The 22,360-nt window shown below is 38.1% G+C and overlaps 1 protein-coding gene across 1 annotated transcript in view; it reads left to right on the plus strand.

Moving 5' to 3' along the window:
• The first annotated feature begins 1,751 nt into the window (after positions 1-1,751).
• Positions 1,752-22,360, plus strand: part of LOC126417098 (engulfment and cell motility protein 1-like) — a 65,315-nt gene continuing 44,706 nt past the window's right edge. The window contains exon 1 of the mRNA XM_050084992.1: positions 1,752-3,158. Within this exon, the coding sequence (XP_049940949.1) occupies positions 1,752-3,158 (1,407 nt within the window). The remainder of the gene's footprint in view (positions 3,159-22,360) is intronic.

The raw sequence follows: 22,360 nt of genomic DNA on the forward strand, positions 1-22,360 counted from the left end.
TTATCAGTATGTAATAAACTAACTTTGTGCAAGACAGAGTTTCTCCAGAGTGCCAATATATTTTGTAAATATGCAAAAAAGATGAATCAGATACTTCATATTGAACACTGTATAACCACAGCTGAAAATAAAGTATTATCACAAGTTTCCATAATCTGAAGTTACCTAAAAATCTTGGTTTTGTTATGAGTGTCAGTGTTTTCCTTGTAAAAAAAATGAATGTGAGTCAAGCTTCGTTTCTGGAACAGTTGTCCATTGACAGAGAGCCAGAACACAAAACTGTTTGGGTGCTCTAAGAAATCATAACAAAGATTTATGTACATTCTGATCAACTTGTTAAGACATCTTGTGAAATCATACAATCTGTATTAGTAAAATATTTAAGGAACAATAAGTAAATGCCCTCAATCAGTATCATCTAACAGAAAACCTGTATTAAAATCTCTCAGACAGTGAGTCATCAGCTTATTTGGAATAAATTTATTAATACTCTCTGTAACTATTTGACAAAACTGAGGCTATTTCACACTAGTGACCTTTGCAATGTTAGTACTACTAACTTCAGTGCATCCAGATAATGTTCCAACTTTACAACACAAAATTCACCAAGCAATTTGGTTGGGGACTTAGCTTTGACTTCTGTGTAAATAGTCTTTACAACCTACCGTTTTCTGCACCTCAATAATGCACCATTGATTTGTATTTATTATATGTGTATCTGTTCAATTTCTGTGATTTCAAAGTGTTATCCAAATAAGTGTAACACTTATGCTGACATTCCAGTTGGATTTTCATTTCCTTATACTGAGGTACCAAACTTACTTTTTGTGTATGACCTTCCCATGCTGATGTGTTAAAGTAAATGCTCTTTCATACCTATGTTTCTGTCTTTGCTGCAATGTTTAGCTTTTTTATAGTTTTCTACTCTTTAATCATATATGTATACTACACAGATCTGTATTTCTGAAATATTCAGACAAATTTTAGCCATGTTTGTCAAGTTCACAAAAATAACAGGCCTTTGTGAACTTAATAGAAATTAGCACATATTCTGATTCTTTCTATCATTTTTTCTTTTCTTTTGTTTTAGGTAAATATAGAACATATTTTTGAGACTGAACCTTTCTGTGTGTGTCTCCCAGAAACTGATTCTTATTTCCAGTTTCATAATTCTGAAATCATCAATTTTATGCTAACAATTGCACATATATGTTTGTAAAACTAGTGCACATGCACTTATATAGTGAAATTGCTTTTATTAAGATAGTGATGAATGTAGGTTATTCATTTGATATTCATATTTATTAGATTGTCTCATTTTATTTGTTGGACATATTAAGGACTGCCACCTGTAACTAAAAAAGTAAATTAAAATTACTATTAAAGATAATTAATTGTTAATGCTGTATCTAGGAGCCACTTATAACTACTTCAGTCTGCTATTGTATTTCTTGTACATTCCACATTCCAAAAATTCAACTTTAAGCTAAGATATATAAAACAAAGTCACTTGGGATGTATATATATATTTTCCTTAAATTACAGTCAGGTTAAGTCAGAACACCAGAACATTTGTTTCTTGGTTTAAGACACAAGCTCAAGCACAACTGTTTGGACCTTATCTGTCTGTGTTTTTACTTATCTGTCTCCATTGAGTATACATGATAAGACACTTATACGTATTGTGTCACCTGTGATAAGGGGATTGTCACTTAGCAGTATTTTTCTGTGTGTTTTATGTTCACTGTACAATGGAAGTGTTAGCAAAAAGGGGCAGTAAAAACATTGTGAAAGTTGCTATTACTATTGGAGAAGAAAGTGTGCTTTATGAACTCAATCAACAAGAATCACTTGAAAACATTATCAGTAGTGTATGCAGAGAGAGAAATATACCTGGTAATCCAAAACAGTATTCTTTTCAGCTTGAAGAAAGTAATCACAAGAATGAAATTCAAAGAAGATATATTACAGAAGACAATAGGTCAAAGATACAAAATGGACACATTTTAAAACTTGTTCTTTCTCCGGAGGAAATGGTGAAAATTATTATAAGTAAAATTGGTTATGATTCAGATCCAGATGATGAAACCAGATCATGGCACTTTGAAAAGCTAGCTTCATTTTCTTCAGACCCAACATTTTCTAAAGCATTTTTGAAAGCAGATGGTCTTAGTGTATTGACCAGTTTGTTACTTAATAATGCACTTGAAGAGGTGTATTTATGCAACTGTCTTCATTGTCTTTATTGTGTGCTTAAGTTCCAGTTAATAACTACTTTAGATGTTAAGATTATTGAGAAGATGTGTAAGATTATTGTAGAAAGTCAGTATAAATCATCAGTAATTGCAGATGCTTTACTCATTGTAGAAAAAATAGTGAGACTGGAAGCCTTTAAAAACAAAAGAGAAATGATTTACAAATCCTTAAATGTTGATCATTTGATTCGACATATTCAGAATAATAACAGTGATGAAGTGCAAGAGAATGCTGTAGGTTTACTTAATGCTTTGGCAGAGAATTCAAAAGATGCCAGAATAACTGAAATAATGGCTGCTGAATACAGACACATTATTTATGCAAGTGTATTAAAGCTGGGGAGGAATGTAAGCATTTCATTAGGTAAGAAACTTTATACTTATCAGAAATTAATACTAAACCTACTAGTACATGAACTACATTCAACCGTAGATCAGAATGGTGCTGATTCTAGTGCAATACAGGAAATACAGGCAATTTCAGAGAGAACTTTTGAAAAAGAAAACAGTATTATGGGGAATGACTACAAACTTAAAAAGAAAAGAATGAAAAAGAAACAAAATCTTGAGAAATTGCTTCAAATACCAAACAATATGAGCCATCTGACTCTAAGCTGCATGGTGTTTTTTTCACAAAGATATCCTGAAAGTTTTTCACAAGTCATGTTAACAGAAAATAAAGTTGGAAATTCATTTTATGTTACTTGTGATTATGTCCTACGATTACTATGCAAGATAGTTGGCATTGGTGGCCAAGCAATGATGGAGAGAAAGTATCAGCCACTAGTCTTTTCTGTTCCCATGGAATCTCCATTTTTAAATGAACTCTTCTGTAGGGCTCTATTACGTTTAACAAAAACAAGAAGAGAAATGAGGGCTAAGACCATTGATGATCATAAAAAGGTATGTAAAATTTTTATCAACATGTCTACAATGATTTTCCAGAAATGAATAGTCCCCCAGTCAACACATAAACCTGTGTTTGGCTGTAATTATCTGTATAATATTTGCAAAATGTTCATTTTTTTTCTTCAAGTTAATAGGTACCTGAATCACCATGATACTTTGTTCCAATATGTAGTTCAGTCACAGATTTGTTTCCAAGAATTAGAAAGTTTCATTATGACATAACTGTAGATGATTTCACATATCTTACCTCTTATGGAGAGGGAGAGTTCAGAATTTAATGTCCCATGAATGTTAAGCTCATCAGAGGTGAGGATGAGAAGGAATTCAGCAACTGTGTTATTTACACAATTGTCCTATTATTTACACTAGTAATTTAAGGAAACTATAGAAATGGTAAATGTAGATGCCTGTATGGGGATTTCAACTTTTTCCATTGCAAATATGAGTCATATTTTAATTACTGAACCAAACAGCTCAGTTTATGCTCAGTCTATATTTGTGACACCTGACAAAATACACACTGCAAATGCTAAGCTGTTCATTTTGTTTTCCAAGTATTCTAAGTGAACTTCCCAGTTTAAATTTTTATCAAGATTTAGGCCTAAAAACTTTACATGGTATGATTGTATGATATCCTGATCATTGGAAGTTTTTTTTATTTTGCTCCATTCTAATGTGTTAGCTTTTCAAATGCATCATTTTGGTTTTAGTTACGTTTAATTTTAGTCCATTTTGATGGAATGAAGTTTTTCTAATGTATTTTTAAAACATTCATGGAATTCTTTCAGGCACCTCATTTCCAATTAGAAGTGATGTATCATCAGCAAATAAAACGAAGTGAACATCACTAGCAAGTAATTTGTCGTTTATGTAGAAAAGGCATCCATACATTTTGGCTCCCAGTATCAAACTTGTGGGTCTCCTTAGGAAGTTGTTGCTTTAATATGAGGTTACAACTATGTACTCTTTGTTTCCTATCTATTAAGGAAGAGTTCAGTTACCGAAAATGTGTGTCCCTGATTCGATACATCTCCAATCTGTGGAGAAGTAATGAATGGTTCACTGAATAAAATGCTCTTGTCTGAGTTCAGAATATTCCTGCCACCTTTTTACACTTATCTAATGTGGAGCATATTATTTGAGTGAACTCATTTACTGCATTTTTCCTTGTTGGAATCCAAACAAGTTTTTAACAAAATTGTCATCTTCCCGCAACATTTTCAGAGACTTTAGAGAGACTGGCTGAAGAGAGACAGGGAAGTAGTTCCCTACACCTTCTGTTGATCTGTTTATGAATAACTTGACTTTTATCTTGAGCTCCTAATTCTGACTAGACAACTGGACAGAATGCTTTTGTCTTTTCCATGTTGGAGGATGAATGTATTATTTGCCATTTGTTTAGCTGCCACTACATCTTTCCTGAATACATCTTTCTAGCATTTAACATACATTACAAAATCATAATTTCTGTTTGATTTTAACTGTTTGTGGAGTTGTCTCTTTCTGGTATTAGAGATTTTTATTCCTGGTGTAATCACTTTAAGTTTACTGTTTACTTTCTTTTGCAAAGATCTAGAAGGAAAATATACATCTAAAATACAGTTTAAGAAATTGTCATAGTTTCTGGTGCTTGAAATGTGATAATTTTGTTGAATTATTGCTTTCAAATAACTTGTTTAAGTTGAAGTCTGCTGTGACCATCACTTTTTTCGTACCTTGTTTTTGAAGTGTTTCTAGGTGGCACTAGTATTTAGCTAAGAAAACATTTGTTACGAAACATGCAGGAATTCCATAGCATCTTGGACTAAAGTATCTTGTGCAACAGAGAGACAAGTTTATTTAATGCCTGAGACCAGCTCTAATTAAGATTTGAAGATGCACTATAAGAAATTGCAAATATCTCCACTCTGTTATCAAAAAATGTAAAAAAATATCTACTGTACACAAGAAATACTAAATTCCAAGAGCAGAATGAAGGCAACTTAATGCATTTCTAAGCAAGAAACAAATAAACTCACTAAGGAAAATGATACTGAACTCACTTATAACAGTACTTGTGACAAATATGACTTTGGATTCAAATTATTGGCTATTAAATTTAATGAATTTTTCCACACAAGAACCAAAAATAATAAAATAAAAAATGGACCATTAAAACCTGATGCACTTCAACAAACATTACATACATTTACTCCTCAACCGCAAATCTTGAAGTGCCTTTTTTAGTGTAAAGGAGCCTTCAGTGTCCACACAAGATGGAAAAACAGCAATTACAGCGCCAAAGAAGACACAAAATGTAAAATAATGATCAAGAATGTCCAGTGCATCACTAATAAAATAGAAAAAGTTGATGAATTTGTAGGAGACAGTAAATCAAAAATACCAAAGAGACTCAATTGGAGAGATAAAAAGTCTATCACCAAGCAGTGGCAGAATATGCACATAAAAGGAAGTTATAATTAGGCAAGCTTTCAGAGCCAGTGGCTCCTTCTTCAGGCAGAAGAGATGAAGTGGAAGGAAGAAGGGTGAAGTAAAAGGACTGGAGAAGTCTAAGAAAAGAGGTAGATTTCAGGAAAGTCACCCAGAACCACAGGTCAGTGAAGACTTACCAGATGGGATGAGAATGAAAGCTGTGATTGTATACTACCAAAAGATGCACAAGATCGTATGTTTTTTTTTTTTTTTTTAAAAAAAAAAAGGGGGGGGGGAGATGGTCTTCAAACCAGCAGCAGGAAAAGTAAAGCTAGGCAAAAACAGCTTTGTTGGCCCATGCAGATCATTAGTTAGTGTTGTAAATGAATTCTTCTCCCATTTAGCAAATCTTCTAGATAAATAATCAACAAACAAGTTCCAATAATAGGAGACGTGAATGTAGATTCTATAGATCAAATTCATTCTAAACATTATGAGCAGAAAACATCAACAGAACAAACATGGAATACTTATATAGAGCGAAATAAAACAATAATTTATGTGGGTACATGCTGACCATTTACAGGATTTTTAATGACTAGTTACCTCTGCTCAAGAGTTCCTCTATATTATTGGGATTGTTAAGAAGAAATGTCTGTAATCGAATTGGAAAAACTTCTGGTATATATCAGGCATTTTATTTCTGTGAGTAGACTGTCAAAGGGTTTTGTAGCTGCATATTTCACCGCTTTTTGTGCCAAAGTTAGATGCATTAAAGGGTGATGCAGATCATTTTTCTTTCTAGTGTTTTACTTGTGAATATCTCTGTTACCTTCAAACAATGGAAAGTCCAGGCTGGAAAAACAATACTATTATGAAAAGCCTTAATCTATCAGGACACCTGTTATCTAATGAGATCATTATGCACTAGTCTACCATCATACATGAAAACTATATTACAAATAAATCAAAGACAAAAAGGGAAGATGTTACATCATTTTTAACATCTCAAAGAACTCTTTTATCTTTGTTGACAAGAGTGAAATACACTGGCTGTCATGTTCCCATAAGAGTCTACCAATCTTCCTGCATATTAGGCCAGCATAAGGTAGACAGCAATTCTTGGTTTCTCTTCCTCTGTCTCCAACTCTACATCTTTCTCAGGTATTTTTGATTTTGACTGCACACATCTGCTCATTCTGCTGATTTGATGACCAATTTCTACAGAACTCTAGGCAGCGTAATTCCTTGAGCATGCTCTCAGTGTCTGAAATTGTTCAAGTCTATGAAGCAGAAAATGTAGCATCAAATTTTTTGTGATGGGTGCAATGGCTTGTGGCATGGGGACGTTTGTTAGTGTACGTGGGGTTTTCTACACACACTGTTATTCAGGGATACATCTGGTCACCTATTCACTAATGCACCGAGGAAATGTAGCTGGTCCTATTTTTTCAAGTTCCATCATGAATTATATATTAGGCGGGACAGACTTTTTGAACATTCCAGAAATTATTCAATTTTTTTTATTACATATGGCCACACCATAAATATGTTATCCACATATTGATAGGAATACATTGCTTTGAACTTGATAGATTCCATTCCCTTGCTTCAGTGTGTCCCACATATAGGTCTGCTATGTCAGGTGATAACTGTTTACCCAACACCATGCACCAGATTGTTCACAATATTTTTCATCATACAGCAAATAAGATGATGTCACAACATGCCTAAAAAGTCCAGTGAAACAATCATCAAACTTTTCCCCCAATCAGTTACAAGGATTCAGAAAGTGGGACTCTTGTAAAGAGAGAGACTACATCAGTTCTGAACACAATATCTATATCCCAGCATTGTGACTGTCTGTGGTGGTGTGCAAAGTCAGATGTGACAGAAGCAAACAAGAAAATTTACTCGCTATGGCCTTTAATTGTGATGCAGCTCTCTAAGCTAGTCCATCTCAAGCAAGCCTCTTCATTTGAACGGTCTACCCGACGGGGGGCCTTAGCCACACGACATTTCATTTCATCTATAAATAACTACTGCAACCTACATCCATTTGAACCTGCTTACTGTACTCATCTCTTGGTCTCCCTCTACATCCATCCATCACTAAACTGATGTTTCCTTGATGCCTCAGGATGTGTCCTGTCAACTGAGCCCACCTCTTGGTCAAGTTGTACTACAATTTTTTTTTTGTTCCATGTTTAGATGCAGTATCTCTTCATTAGTTACTCAAGCAATGTTTCTAATCTTTAGCATGTAGCACTTCATTTCAAAAGCTGCTTTTGTTTCATTGATTGAACTGCTTATTGTCCATGTTTCACTTCTGTATATGGCTACACTTCAGACAAATATCAAATATCTCCAGAAAAGGCTTCCTAACTGTTAAATTAAAACCTAATTCCTCTTTCTCAGAAATTCTTTTCTTGCTATGGCCAGTCTACATTTTGTATCTTCTCTACTTGGACCATCATCAGATATTTTGCTGCTCAAATAGCACAACTCATCTAATACTTTTCATGGCTTGTTTCCTAACTCAATTTCCTCAGCACTGCTTGATTTAATTTGACTAAATTCCATTGACCTTGTTTTACTTATGTTTATGTTCATCTTAAAACATCTTTTTGAGAAATTCCCCATTCTGTTTAACTGCCCTTTCAAGTCCTCTGTTGTCTCTGACAGAAATGCAATGACATTGGCAAACCTCAAAGCTGTTATTTATTCACAATGAACTTTCATTCTCTTTTAAAATTCCTCCTTTGTTTCCTTCACTGATCGCTCAAAGTGCAAACTGGACAACAATTGGAATATGCTACAATTGTGTCTCACTCTATTATAAACCACTGCTTCCCTGCCATGTCGTTCGCCTCTTGTAACTGCAGTCTGGTTTCTGTACAACTTGTAAATAACCTTTTGCTCCCTGCATTTTATCCCTGCTGCCTTCAGAATTTCAAAGAGTGCATATCATTCAAAATTGCAAAACTTTTCGAAATGTACACATTGTATAAATGTAGGTTTTCCTTCCTTGACTTTCTTTCTACGGTAAGTTTATAGGGTCAGTACTGCCTTACCATATCCTTACATTTCTCCACAACCCAAACTTATCTTCCCTGAGGCTAGCTTCTAACAGTCTTTCTGCTCTTCTGTAAATAATTCATATCAGTATTTTGCAACCAAGACTTATTCAAGTTCAATATGTTGTAAGGCTCATTTGAAAGTGTTGTGTTAACAATTATGATAGTAAAAACATTAGCTGCTAATGACACACCATGTGCATCTAGACGACAACAGAGAATGAGTGTATGGAGGTGCAGAGATCAATGACAGTAAAAATATTAGCTGCTAATGATACACCATGTGCATCGGGACGACAACAGAAAATGAGTGTATGGAGGTGCAGAGATCAACCTTCCATCTGATGGACGCATTACACTTCGCAAAATGGACATCATCAACATTCAAGAAATGTTCAAAACAAACCATTAACTTGTGCCATGGATACTAAATGAAAAATAGTACTATGGCGATCACAAACGTTCACACCATCAAGATCAAAGACAAAATCATTGGGAGTTAAAAACCGTGCCCGGCATTCAGCTATGTATCCACTCTTAAAGAATGCATATAAAATCATTCTGGTGTGACGGGGTGATGAGAACTGATGGAATATGATGGCATGCACCAAATGAAAAGTCTGTTGTGGACCTTGTCATGAAACTGGCTATCCTTTAAGACATAGCTGCAGATAGTGTGATAATAGATTTTACGGACATGGAAAAAACAAACATCCAAAGGCTGAATTTATTCAGTGGTCCCAGGTGGTGTGAACTGCAACATTACACAGTTTTCAGGAGGGATAGTTTGCTCTAAAGGAGTATGATTTTTTTACGCACTACTCTAGCAAATGCAAGTTATTTTGACCAGCTAATCGCCAAAAGCAATGCTCATACCATACCTGTAGTTCTCTTATGCCCATTTTTCCTCTCTTGCTTGCTGTGATGTAAATATTCCCTACTGTCCTTGCAAGATCACACACACAGGAAAGAATGGTAGGGGGAAGAGTACCTCCAACTTTTCGCAGCACAATAAATAACTTTCCAGTCAATTTATGATTCAGGTCAACAGTCGGCATTGATGTTAGTTGACCTTGATAGAACTCTCTTGGTACCTCTAGTTTCCAGGTTTCCTTTCGTATGCCTTTCCTCTTCAAATCCCAATTGGTCCTTAATGACAGATGGGATACATTTGTTTACTTTATCTACAAAGTTTTGGGCAGGTTCTTCAATTTGTTGTGCATCATCACGTTAACACTTTGTTTGAAATTTGGTTATCTTCCATCTTTCAATTCTGTAGCACTGTTTGAAGTTATGCAGCCATCCATCCCTCAAAATCACTGTAATCTATGTCACACACAATTTTGATGTGCATAACATAGTAGGTCACAGTCATGCCCATACTGTAAATTATATCGAACATCCTTGAAACATACAGTCAGCAGTTTTTGTAACAAGTGCACCTAGTGCTCCCTTGAATATACATAGTTTTCTTGGGCACCAGATGATCATATGGCTGCAGATTTATTGAGCATATGGTTGCAGATTTATTCAAAATCTGTACATAACTGTTTTTTTACTATGGTGCAGATGATTTCCATGTATGTAATCATGTTCAGTACGTGCTCCCTGTCTGACATGGATGATGAACTATATGGGTCAATACCTGTTTCAATATCATTTTCACTTGTTAAGCATGTATCTGCCTCAGCGATACAAATGGCTGTACCATAGGTGCAACCACAATGGAGGGGTATCTGTTGAGAGGCCAGACAAACGTGTGGTTCCTGAAGAGGGGCAGCAGCCTTTTCAGTAGTTGCAGGGGCAACAGTCCGGATGATTGACTGATCTGGCCTTGTAACACTAACCAAATCGGCCTTGCTGTGCTGGTACTGCGAACGGCTGAAAGCAAGAAGAAACTACAGCCGTAATTTTTCCCGAGGGCATGCAGCTTTACTGTATGGTTAAATGATGATGGCGTCCTCCTGGGTAAAATATTCCGGAGGTAAAATAGTCTCCCATTCGGATCTCCGCGTGGGGACTACACAAGAGGACGCCGTTATCAGGAGAAAGAAAACTGGCATTCTACGAATCGGAGCGTGGAATGTCAGATCCCTTAACTGGGCATGTAGGTTAGAAAATTTAAAAAGGGAAATGGATAGGTTGAAGTTAAATATAGTGGGAATTAGTGAAGTTCGTTGGCAGGAGGAACAAGACTTTTGGTCAGGTGAATACAGCGTTATAAATACAAAATCAAATGGGGGTAATGCAGGAGTAGTTTTAATTATGAATAAAAAATTGGAGTGCGGGTAAGCTACTACCAACAGCATAGCGAACGCATTATTGTGGCCAAGATAGACACGAAGCCCATGCCTACTACAGTAGTACAAGCTTATATGCCAACTAGCTCTGCAGATGATGAAGAAATTGATGAAATGTATGATGAGATAAAAGAAATTATTCAGGTAGTCAAGGGAGACGAAAATTTAATAATCATGGGTGACTGGAATTCGTGAGTAGGAAAAGGGAGAGAAGGAAACATAGTGGGTGAATATGGATTGGGGGAGAGAAATGAAAGAGGAAGCCGTCTGGTAGAATTTTGCACAGAGCATAACTTAATCATAGCTAACAATTGGTTCAAGAATCATAAAAGAAGGTTGTATACATGGAAGAAGCCTGGAGATACTAGAAGGTATCAGACAGATTATATAATCGTAAGACAGAGATTTAGGAACTAGGTTTTAAATTGTAAGACATTTCCAGGGGCAGATGTGGACTCCGACCACAATCTATTGGTTATGAACTGTAGATTAAAACTGAAGAAACTGCAAACAGGTGGGAATTTAAGGAGATGGGACCTGGATAAGCTGACTAAACCAGAGGTTGTACAGAGTTTCAGGGAGAGCATAAGGGAATAATTGACAGGGATGGGGTAAAGAAATACAGTAGAAGAAGAATGGGTAGCTCTGAGGGATGAAGTAGTGAAGGCAGCAGAGGATCAAGTAGGTAAAAAGACAAGGGCTGCTAGAAATCCTTGGGTAACAGAAGAAATATTGAATTTAATTGATGAAAGGAGAAAATACAAAAATTCAGTAAATGAAGCAGGCAAAAAGGAATACAAACGTCTCAAAAACGAGATCGACAGGAAGTGCAAAATAGCTAAGCAGGGATGGCTAGAGGACAAATGTAAGGATGTAGAGGCTTATCTCACTTGGGGTAAGATAGATACTGCCTACAGGAAAATTAAAGAGACCTTTGGAGAAAAGAGAGCCAATTGTATGAATATCAAGAGCTCAGATGGAAACCCAGTTCGAAGCAAAGAAAGGAAAGCAGAAAGGTGGAAGGAGTATACAGAGGGTCTATACGAGGGTGATGTACTTGAGGACAATATTATGGAAATGGAAGAGAATGTAGATGAAGATGAAATGGGAGATATGATACCGTGTGAAGAGTTTGACAGAGCGCTGAAAGACCTGAGTCGAAACAAGGCCCCCGGAGTAGACAACATTCCATCGGAACTACTGATGGCCTTGGGAGAGCCAGTCCTGACAAAACTCTACCATCTGGTGAGCAAGATGTATGAAACAGGCGAAATACCCTCAGACTGAATATAACAATTCCAATCCCAAAGAAAGAAGGTGTTGACAGATGTGAAAATTACCAAACAGTCAGTTTAATAAGCCACAGCTGCAAAATACTAACACGAATTCTTTACAGATGAATGGAAAAATTAGTAGAAGCCGACCTCGGGGAAGATCAGTTTGGATTCCGTAGAAATACTGGAACACGTGAGGCAATACTGACCTTAAGACTTATCTTAGAAGAAAGATTAAGGAAAGGCAAACCTACGTTTCTAGCATTTGTAGACTTAGAGAAAGCTTTTGACAATGTTGACTGGAATACTCTCTTTCAAATTCTGAAGGTGGCGGGAGTAATATACAGGGAGCGAAAGGCTATTTACAATTTGTACAGAAACCAGATGGCAGTTATAAGAGTCAAGGGACATGAAATGGAAGAAGTGGTTGGGAAGGGAGTGAAACAGGGTTGTAGCCTCTCCCCGATGTTATTCAATCTGTATATTGAGCAAGCAGTAAAGGAAACAAAAGAAAAATTTGGAGTAGGTATTAAAGTCCATGGAGAAGAAATAAAAACTTTGAGGTTCACCAATGACATTGTAATTCTGTCAGATACAGCAAAGGACTTGGAAGAGCAGTTGAACGGAATGGACAGTGTCTTGAAAGGAGGATATAAGATGAACATCAACAAAAGCAAAACGAGGATAATGGAATGTAGTCAAATTAAGTCGGGTGATGCTGAGGGAATTAGATTAGGAGATGAGACGCTTAAAGTAGTAAAGGAGTTTTGCTATTTGTGGAGTAAAATAACTGATGATGGTCGAAGTAGAGAGGATATAAAATGTAGACTGGCAATGGAAAGGAAAGCGTTTCTGAAGAAGAGAAATTTGTTAACATCGAGTATAGATTTAAGTGTCAGGAAGTCGTTTCTGAAAGTATTTGTATGGAGTGTAGCCATGTATGGAAGTGAAACATGGACGATAAATAGTTTGGGCAAGAAGAGAATAGAAGCTTTCAAAATGTGGTGCTACAGAAGAATGCTGAAGATTAGATGGGTAGATCACATAACTAATGAGGAGATACTGAATAGAATTGTGGAGAGGAGGAGTTTGTGGCACAACTTGACAAGAAGAAGGGACCGGTTGGTAGGACATGTTCTGAGGCATCAAGGGATCACAAATTTAGCATTGGAGGGCAGCGTGGAGGGTAAAAATCGTAGAGGGAGACCAAGAGATGAATACACTAAGCAGATTCAGAAGGATGTAGGTTGCAGTAGGTACTGGGAGATGAAGAAGCTTGCACTGGATAGAGTAGCATGGAGAGCTGCATCAAACCAGTCTCAGGACTGAAGACAACAACAACAACAACAACAACAACAACAACAACAAGCAGGTATCATCATCATTGTTCTCTTAATGTACACTGTCTGTACAGTCAAGCATATACAACACCACACATTCTATTGACTCATATTTCATCTGCAACTTCTCTCTCACTCTGCAAAATTCCTTGGGTTCCTTTCTGATGAAATGTCAACTTTGTCCAACTATTGTAGATATAATACAATGCTTGCTTTGTTTATAATTGCCTCTTTTCTCTGCCTTGTAGCACAGTAGCACTGCTGTTATGCATCAACTAAGCAGTTCAACTACACTCATGCTGTGCTCGCCATTTGATACCTCCAGTCCCTCCCTCTGTTGCCATTAGCAGCAAATATTGTGGTTGTATGGTAGGCAATATATGGGACATTGAATGCCCTGTTTTGACAGGTCTTGTTTTGACTTCTGTCTTTCAGTGCTCTATCAAATTCTTTTCACAGTATTACATCTCCTACTTGTCTCATGAGTCTTGTTGATGTTCACCTTCAAAAATCTTCTTTAGCTAATTAATAGGTTCATTCACAGTAAATAATGACTTAATATCACAACACAGTCAAGGTCAATTGTTTCATTCATTGCAATTACTGCTTTACACTGGTGACAAACAGTTTGTATTAAGTAATTTTAACAGTTAATGTATCACGGGTCAGCACTCTGCATAATAAAGGACTGATTTAACAGAGCATTTTTCAAGTGGCTACAATGACAACTAACTTAGTAACTTTATGTTATAATGGTTAAATGTAGACCCAATGACGAAGTAATGTTACATTCTAACTTCTTGATGCTGACTGACTTTATTTTACAATTGTACCCGTACTGTTTGATCAGCAGATGCAAAGTAACTTAAGGCTTTGTGCACAATGCCTAATTATAGATGTATGTACACTCCTGGAAATAGAAAAAAGAACACATTGACACCGGTGTGTCAGACCCACCATACTTGCTCCGGACACTGCGAGAGGGCTGTACAAGCAATGATCACACCCACGGCACAGCGGACACACCAGGAACCGCGGTGTTGGCCGTCGAATGGCGCTAGCTGCGCAGCATTTGTGCACCGCCGCCGTCAGTGTCAGCCAGTTTGCCGTGGCATACGGAGCTCCATCGCAGTCTTTAACACTGGTAGCATGCCGCGACAGCGTGGACGTGAACCGTATGTGCAATTGACGGACTTTGAGCGAGGGCGTATAGTGGGCATGTGGGAGGCCGGGTGGACGTACCGCCGAATTGCTCAACATGTGGGGCGTGAGGTCTCCACAGTACATAGATGTTGTCGCCAGTGGTCGGCGGAAGGTGCACGTGCCCGTCGACCTGGGACCGGACCGCAGCGACGCACGGATGCACGCCAAGACCGTAGGATCCTACGCAGTGCCGTAGGGGACCGCACCGCCACTTCCTAGCAAATTATGGACACTGTTGCTCCTGGGGTATCGGCGAGGACCATTCGCAACCGTCTCCATGAAGCTGGGCTACGGTCCCCGCACACCGTTAGGCCGTCTTCCGCTCACGCCCCAACATCGTGCAGCCCGCCTCCAGTGGTGTCGCGACAGGCGTGAATGGAGAGACGAATGGAGACGTGTCGTCTTCAGCGATGAGAGTCGCTTCTGCCTTGGTGCCAATGATGGTCGTATGCGTGTTTGGTGCCGTGCAGGTGAGCGCCACAATCAGGACTGCATACGACCGAGGCACACAGGGCCAACACCCGGCATCATGGTGTGGGGAGTGATCTCCTACACTGGCCGTACACCACTGGTGATCGTCGAGGGGACACTGAATAGTGCACGGTACATCCAAACCGTCATCGAACCCATCGTTCTACCATTCCTAGACCGGCAAGAGAACTTGCTGTTCCAACAGGACAATGCACGTCCGCATGTATCCCGTGCCACCCAACGTGCTCTAGAAGGTGTAAGTCAACTACCCTGGCCAGCAAGATCTCCGGATCTGTCCCCCATTGAGCATGTTTGGGACTGGATGAAGCGTCGTCTCACGCGGTCTGCCTGTCCAGCACGAACGTTGGTCCAACTGAGGCGCCAGGTGGAAATGGCATGGCAAGCCGTTCCACAGGACTACATCCAGCATCTCTACGATCGTCTCCATGGGAGAATAGCAGCCTGCATTGCTGCGAAAGGTGGATATACACTGTACTAGTGCCGACATTGTGCATGCTCTGTTGCCTGTGTCTATGTGCCTGTGGTTCTGTCAGTGTGATCATGTGATGTATCTGACCCCAGGAATGTGTCAATAAAGTTTCCCCTTCCTGGGACAATGAATTCACGGTGTTCTTATTTCAATTTCCAGGAGTGTATTACAGAAAGTTACAAACTGGTAAAATATTAAGCTACTTCATTTTAGATATTTATATGAAAGACAGTAAAATGAAAAGGAACAAAAGTACAATAGGTAATGAAGTAGATTTGTTTAACTAATAGATGTATAATTGGAAAAAGGCAAAATTATCAGTATTGTTTCACGAGAGCAATTTAATGTGCAAGGGGATTCCCAAAGCTAGGCCATAAAGTTTCTAGGAAATGTAATTTTCTAAGTGAAATAATTAACAAACTAAAGAGCTATTTTAATGAGAGTATGCATTTTTTGGAAACACACAAATCAGGGCTACCAAAATATTTCACTGGATTTTGGAAAGAAGTATATTTTAAAATACAAACATTTTGAAACATGAAAATTTTGAATATCATTGCAAATAACTTCTGGAATATTACACTTATGAAAAAAGTAAAATGTTTGTTCAAAAGTTTAGAATAAGGTCTCTGAAATAAGCTGTATTGATCTTGAAATGAATAGTTTTTAACAGTAAGGGCTTTTGAAATGCACGTGGTCTACAAGTATCTTAAACTATGAATATTTCTTCAAATAAAATGTGTCCTTGAGGTGTATACTATTGTCATCGGTAAATGGCAAATTATATATTCAATAACGAATTTTTATAAACTGCTGTATCAACAAGAAAATAGTTTTTTTATGTATCTATCATATATGTACCATTAATGAAAAGAGATCAGAAAAGGAAAAATAATTATATTGTCATCCGAGTGGTATAAGAACAAGTAGCACAATCCCACCTTGCTTTGTTACAACTCTTCTTCTTTTACGACTCCTCGCCTTTCTGTAATACTGCCTTCAACTTCATGTCCCTTGTATAGCCCTTCTATATATTCCTATCACATTTCAGCTTTGTCTGCTTTGCTTAGTACTAGCTTGCCACTTGAATTCTTGATATACATACAGCTGCATTTCTATTCAACATATGTCTTGACTGTGATGCAGATTAAAATTAAAACTCCATTTATCCTAATGGTGTATGATGAAGCAATGGATAAATGTTCCTGTGGGTAGCATCTAACACCTGCTGTACCTGTCTCCTGGTGTTGCATGCTTCTACAGCCTTACATTTGTCTTCTAGCCATTTATGCTCAAACATTTGGCACTTTTCATCAGTCTCAGTTTTTAATCATCTGTGTTCCTTTTAATCTACTTCATTTTTACATTTTCTCTTTCCATCAATTAAATTCAGTATCTTCTGTGTTATCCCACGATTCCTACCATGCTTTGTCTTTTTATCTGTTTGATCCTCTGCTGCCTTCACTATTTTTCTCTCACAGTTACCCATTTGTGTTCTGTTGTGTTCCTTTCCCCTGTTTCAATCATTTGTTTCCCAATGCTCCCTCTGAATTTCTCATTAGCCTCTGGTTCTTCCACTTTTATCAAGGTGCCGTATCCTTCATTTCCTACCATTTTTGTAGTTCCTTAGCTTTAATCTGCAGTTCGTAACCAATAAATTATGGTCAGAGTCCAGATCTACCCCTGGGAATATCTGACTGTTTAAAATCTCTTTCTTACCATAATATAATCAATCTGAAGCCTTCCAGAGTCTCTTTGAGACACAAAAACTGTTTACATTATTCTTAAAGCAAATGTTAGAGATTAAATTATGCTCTGTGCAAAATTCTACCAGGCAGCTTACTCTTTCATTTCTTTCTCCCAGTCCATGTTCTCCTATTATTTTTCCTTTTCTTCCTTCTCTTTTACCTCAACGTCACACTCTTCTAACCTCTTCATCACTTATGGAGTTACTTGGTACATAAAGCTGTATTACTGAAACTGGTGTTGGTTGCATTTCTGCCTTGACTATGATAATGTATTCATTATGCTGTTTGTGACAACTTATCTGTGTCCCTATTTCCCTGTTCATTATTGGACCTACTCCTTCCTGCATTACTCCTATTTGACTTCATATTTATAACCTTACTGCCACCACATTCCACTAACTCCCATTATATTTAACTTCAAGCTATCCATTTTCCTTTTTAAAGCCTCTAACCTACCTATTTGATTAAGAGATCCAACAATACATGCTTCAGCCCATAGAATTCCAGTTTTATTTTTCCTGATAACAATGTCCTCCTCTGTAGTTCTCATCTGGAAATTCAAATGGGTGACCTCTGGAATATTTTATCCAAGAAGGTGCCATCATCATTTACTCATATGGTAGAGGTGCATGCCCTCAAGAAAAATATAGGTTGTAGTTTCCGCAGTTTGCAGTGCCAGCATAGCAAGATCGTGAAGGCCTATGTTACAAGGCCAGATAACTCAATCATCCAGACCAGTAGCCATCAAACATTTTTGTTTACGAGCCAATACTGATACCGTAGGGCAACACCTCAGGCCACGTTGGATATTGGAAGGTGTGTAAGTGAGAGGGGTGGGGGGCGTTGCGGCCACTCGAAGAGGAATTCAGTTTTCACCGAGCTGTGGTTATTGATAGAAGCTTACAATTTCAACATTTTGAATATATATGTTGTACAGTATGACACTTAAGATTTTAAGTGAAAAATGAGATAATATAGTGGAACTGCATGGATTTTTTCTGAAGGCTTGCATAGTGACTAATTTTCCATACCTAAGCTGATACTGTGGCCAGTGCCATTACAACAGGACCCTATGTTTGCTGTTCTGACTTCTGAGCACTTTTTCTAGGCATCTTCATGCACTACTGTCTGAAAGAATACCACATGATAGCAACACACTGTTTTGAATCTGACTTTTGTATTAGGTTAACTTAACTGAACAGAGATGGTTTTAAAAATACAATTTTATTGATTCAAAATTGTCACAAAAAAATTGAATGATGGATGATAGCTCTGCATATAAAAAAAGTATGAAAAGTAAGTCTGGTGTGTAATATTTTGCATATTAATTAATAACAGCAACTGTAATATCCTTAATTTGATATCATATTACTTGCAACAAACATGTACCACAGTTGAAGGTGAATGTCTGTATAATGCACATTCACAAATCCATTTAACTTCCGTTCGAGATTTATACCACAGCAGCTGATCTGTGCTATTTGCTCATGCTAATGAGTTGTCAGCACTGGAAGATAAACAATAAAATATATTCCCCTCTCATTTCTGTTAACCCTGCAGTGATAATGCTACATACCACTGTGCCACTGACGTAAGCTTACGGCCAAATTCCTGAACACAAATTAAAATTAAGCACATCTTAAAATATTACTGACTGCAAGAATTTTTTTTTGTTATTAAACAAGAAAAAAACACTCTTAAGAAGCTATTAATTTTAGTTGACGTTTTTGGATTCCACTATTAGTTGCTAGAAACATATTATTATTATTATAAAATACAACTGAGAAACACAGGCCACACGAACACTTGATTCAGGCCACATTGACGACTTCTGATCCAGACTCTTGCCCCTGCAACTCCGAAAAGGCTGTTGCCCATCTTCAGAAGCCATACGTTAGTTTGGCCTCTCCACTAGTATCCCAAAATTGTAGTTGCACCTACAATAAAGCGATTTGTATCATTGTGGTATGTAAGCCGCTCCACCTGCAAATGCCCATGGTTCCTGGAGGAGGGAGGGTGGGGAGAAGGTTAATAAGGAATCTAAAATTTTGTGGCATTGATGGCCTTCCCCTTGCAGGTAGTAATATCTTAACAATCACATTAACAAATGATACCAGAGGAATAAAATTATTTTTGTAGTGGGGGAGCCATTAAATATGGTATACTTGGCTCATTCCTGTTCTTGACCTATATAAATGATTCACTAAATACATTAGGTACTCATGAAAAACTGAAAAGGTAACAAAGAAGTGGTCAAACACATTCACACCAACACAGACAAGAGAATAGTGAAACGGGCTTAAATGGTTCACAGCAAACAGTGTAGTATAACAGTCTGAAGCAATACAGCTAAAGGTCAAAAATGTATTTATTTTACAGGAGTAAGAATACAGGAGTAAGGATACCACTTTGTGCAGACATGAGAACATCTAGCAAAAGCCTCTTTGGGTGTTTTTGTGATTCTTGCACTCACACGTTAATTTGTTGACTCCATAATGTTACTTGTGGTTATAAGGAGAGTGAACGTAGGACAAACTGTGATATTCATAACTGCAGTGCTGGAAGTAAAACTAAATTCCTTATACACTGAAGAGCCAAAGAAGCTGGTAAAGCTGCCTAATATCGTGTATGGCCTCTGTGAGCACTCAGAAGTGTTGCAACATGACATGGCATGGACTTGACCAATGTCTGAAATAGTGCTAGAGGGAACTGACACCATGAATCTTGCAGGGCTGTCCATAAATCCATTAAGAGTACAACAGGGTGGGAATCTCTTCTGAACAGCACACTGCAAGGCATCCCACATATGCTCAATAATATTCATGTCTGGGGAGTTTGGTGGCCAGTGGAAGCATTTAAACTCAGAAGAGTGCTCCTGGAGCCACTCTGTAGCAATTCTGGATGTGTGGAGTGTTGCATTGTCCTTGCGGTATTGCCCAAGTTTGTCATAATGCACAATGGACATGAATGGATGCAGGTGATTAGACAGGCTGCTTACGTACATTTCACCTGTCGGAGTTGTATCTAGACGTATCAGGGGTCCCATATTACTTGAACTGCACATGTCCCACGCCACTACAGAGCCTCCACCACCTTCAATAGTCCCCTGCTGACATGCAGGGTCCATGCATTCATGAGGTTGTCTCCATATCTGAACACATCTATCAGCTCAATAAAATTTGAAACGAGACTCGTCCAACCAGGCAACATGTTTCCAGTCATCAACAGTCCAACATCGGCGTTGACAGGCCCAGATCCGAAAGCCCATATCAATGATGTTTCGTTGAATGGTTTGCTCACTAACACTTGTTGATGGCCCAGCACTGAAATCTGCAGCAATTTGTGGAAGGGTTGCACTTCTGTCATGTTGAAAAATTCTCTGCAGTCATGTTTGGTACCATTCTTTCAGGATATTTTTCCAGCCACAGTGATAGCATAGATTTGATGTTTTACCGGATTCCTGATATTCACGGTACACTCGTGAAATGGTTGTATGGGAAAATCCCCACTTCATCACTATCTTGGAGATGCTGTGTCCCATCGCTCATGCGCTGACTATAACAGAACTTTCAAACTCACTTAAATCTTAATAAACTGCCATTGTAGCAGCAGTAACCAATCTAACAACTGTGCCAAACAACTGTTGTCTTATATAGGCATTTCCAACCGCAGCACCATATTCTGCCTGTTTACATATCTCTGTATTTAAATATGCATGCCTATACCAGTTTCTTTGGTGCTTCAGTGTTGATTCTCTATTTGTGCCTAGCTTTCAGAATGGAGTCTTATATTGTGGTTTGTGGTGGAAAAGTCTTTAACAAGTTGCTAATAGGCACAAGGCAGGAAGAGGAAATCCCCAAATTTTTCAAAAACGTATGAGAGTACTTTATTAGCTACTACTTTCATGATTATCAGAATATTAGAACTCAGAGATGTGAATTCCAGTTAAAACTGCAGTTAATACTAAATAAGCATTAATTTTCACAGTACATAGACAGCTAATATTGTTTTCTGAAATCAATAAGGCTACATAAATATGAGGTTCATTCAAATGAAACCTGGTCAGTGCATCTACCTTTGCTTTACGCATCAGGTGGCACCACGTAACTGTGAGTATGGTGGCACCATCTATTGGCAGAGAGACAGACGCATGCTCGTCATTTGATGCTGCATAGCGCCAGTATGGCTTCACGCCAAAGAGAAGGTGGTCACACAAGTTATCATCCACTACCCAAAATGCAGGCAAGTAAGCAGGGACAACGAGGAGCGATTCGATTTTTGGCAGTGGAGGGAGTTGGAGGCTATGAACTGTATCAACAGATGAAGGCTGTGTATGGTAAGTACAGTCTGAGTGTTGTGGAATGGCACAAATGATTCCTTGAGGGGGGTGAGTCACTGGAAGACGATGCTCATTCTGGACAAACTCATCATGTCATCACACCGGAAGTAGTTGTGGAAGTGAATGCTTTAGTCTTGGACAACCGCAGAATCACCATGGACGAGATCCATCAGTTACTGGGTATTAGCGTGGGCACCACCCACACTACAATGCATCAACATTTGAATGTTTGAAAAGTCTGTGTGCAGTGGGTTCCCCACCAACTGATCATTGAATAGCACAATACTCGAATGGTGCTGTCTTTTGAGTCATCTGCAACGTTATCATGAGGGGACTACAGCTTTCTGTCGTGTATTGTCACAGGTGACGAAACATAGTGTCACCATTTTGAACCAGAAAGCAAGTGTCAGAGCAAGCAGTGGAAACATGTGACTTCACCACCTCCAAAGAAATCAAAGGCCTTGCACACCAGTTCTGATAAGGTCATGATGTCCTTCTTTTTTGACCACAAGAGCCCACTGCTTGTTGAGTTTCCGTCAGTG

This window comes from Schistocerca serialis, chromosome 8 (assembly GCF_023864345.2).
Source record: "Schistocerca serialis cubense isolate TAMUIC-IGC-003099 chromosome 8, iqSchSeri2.2, whole genome shotgun sequence".
NCBI classification, from domain to species: Eukaryota; Metazoa; Arthropoda; class Insecta; order Orthoptera; family Acrididae; genus Schistocerca; species Schistocerca serialis.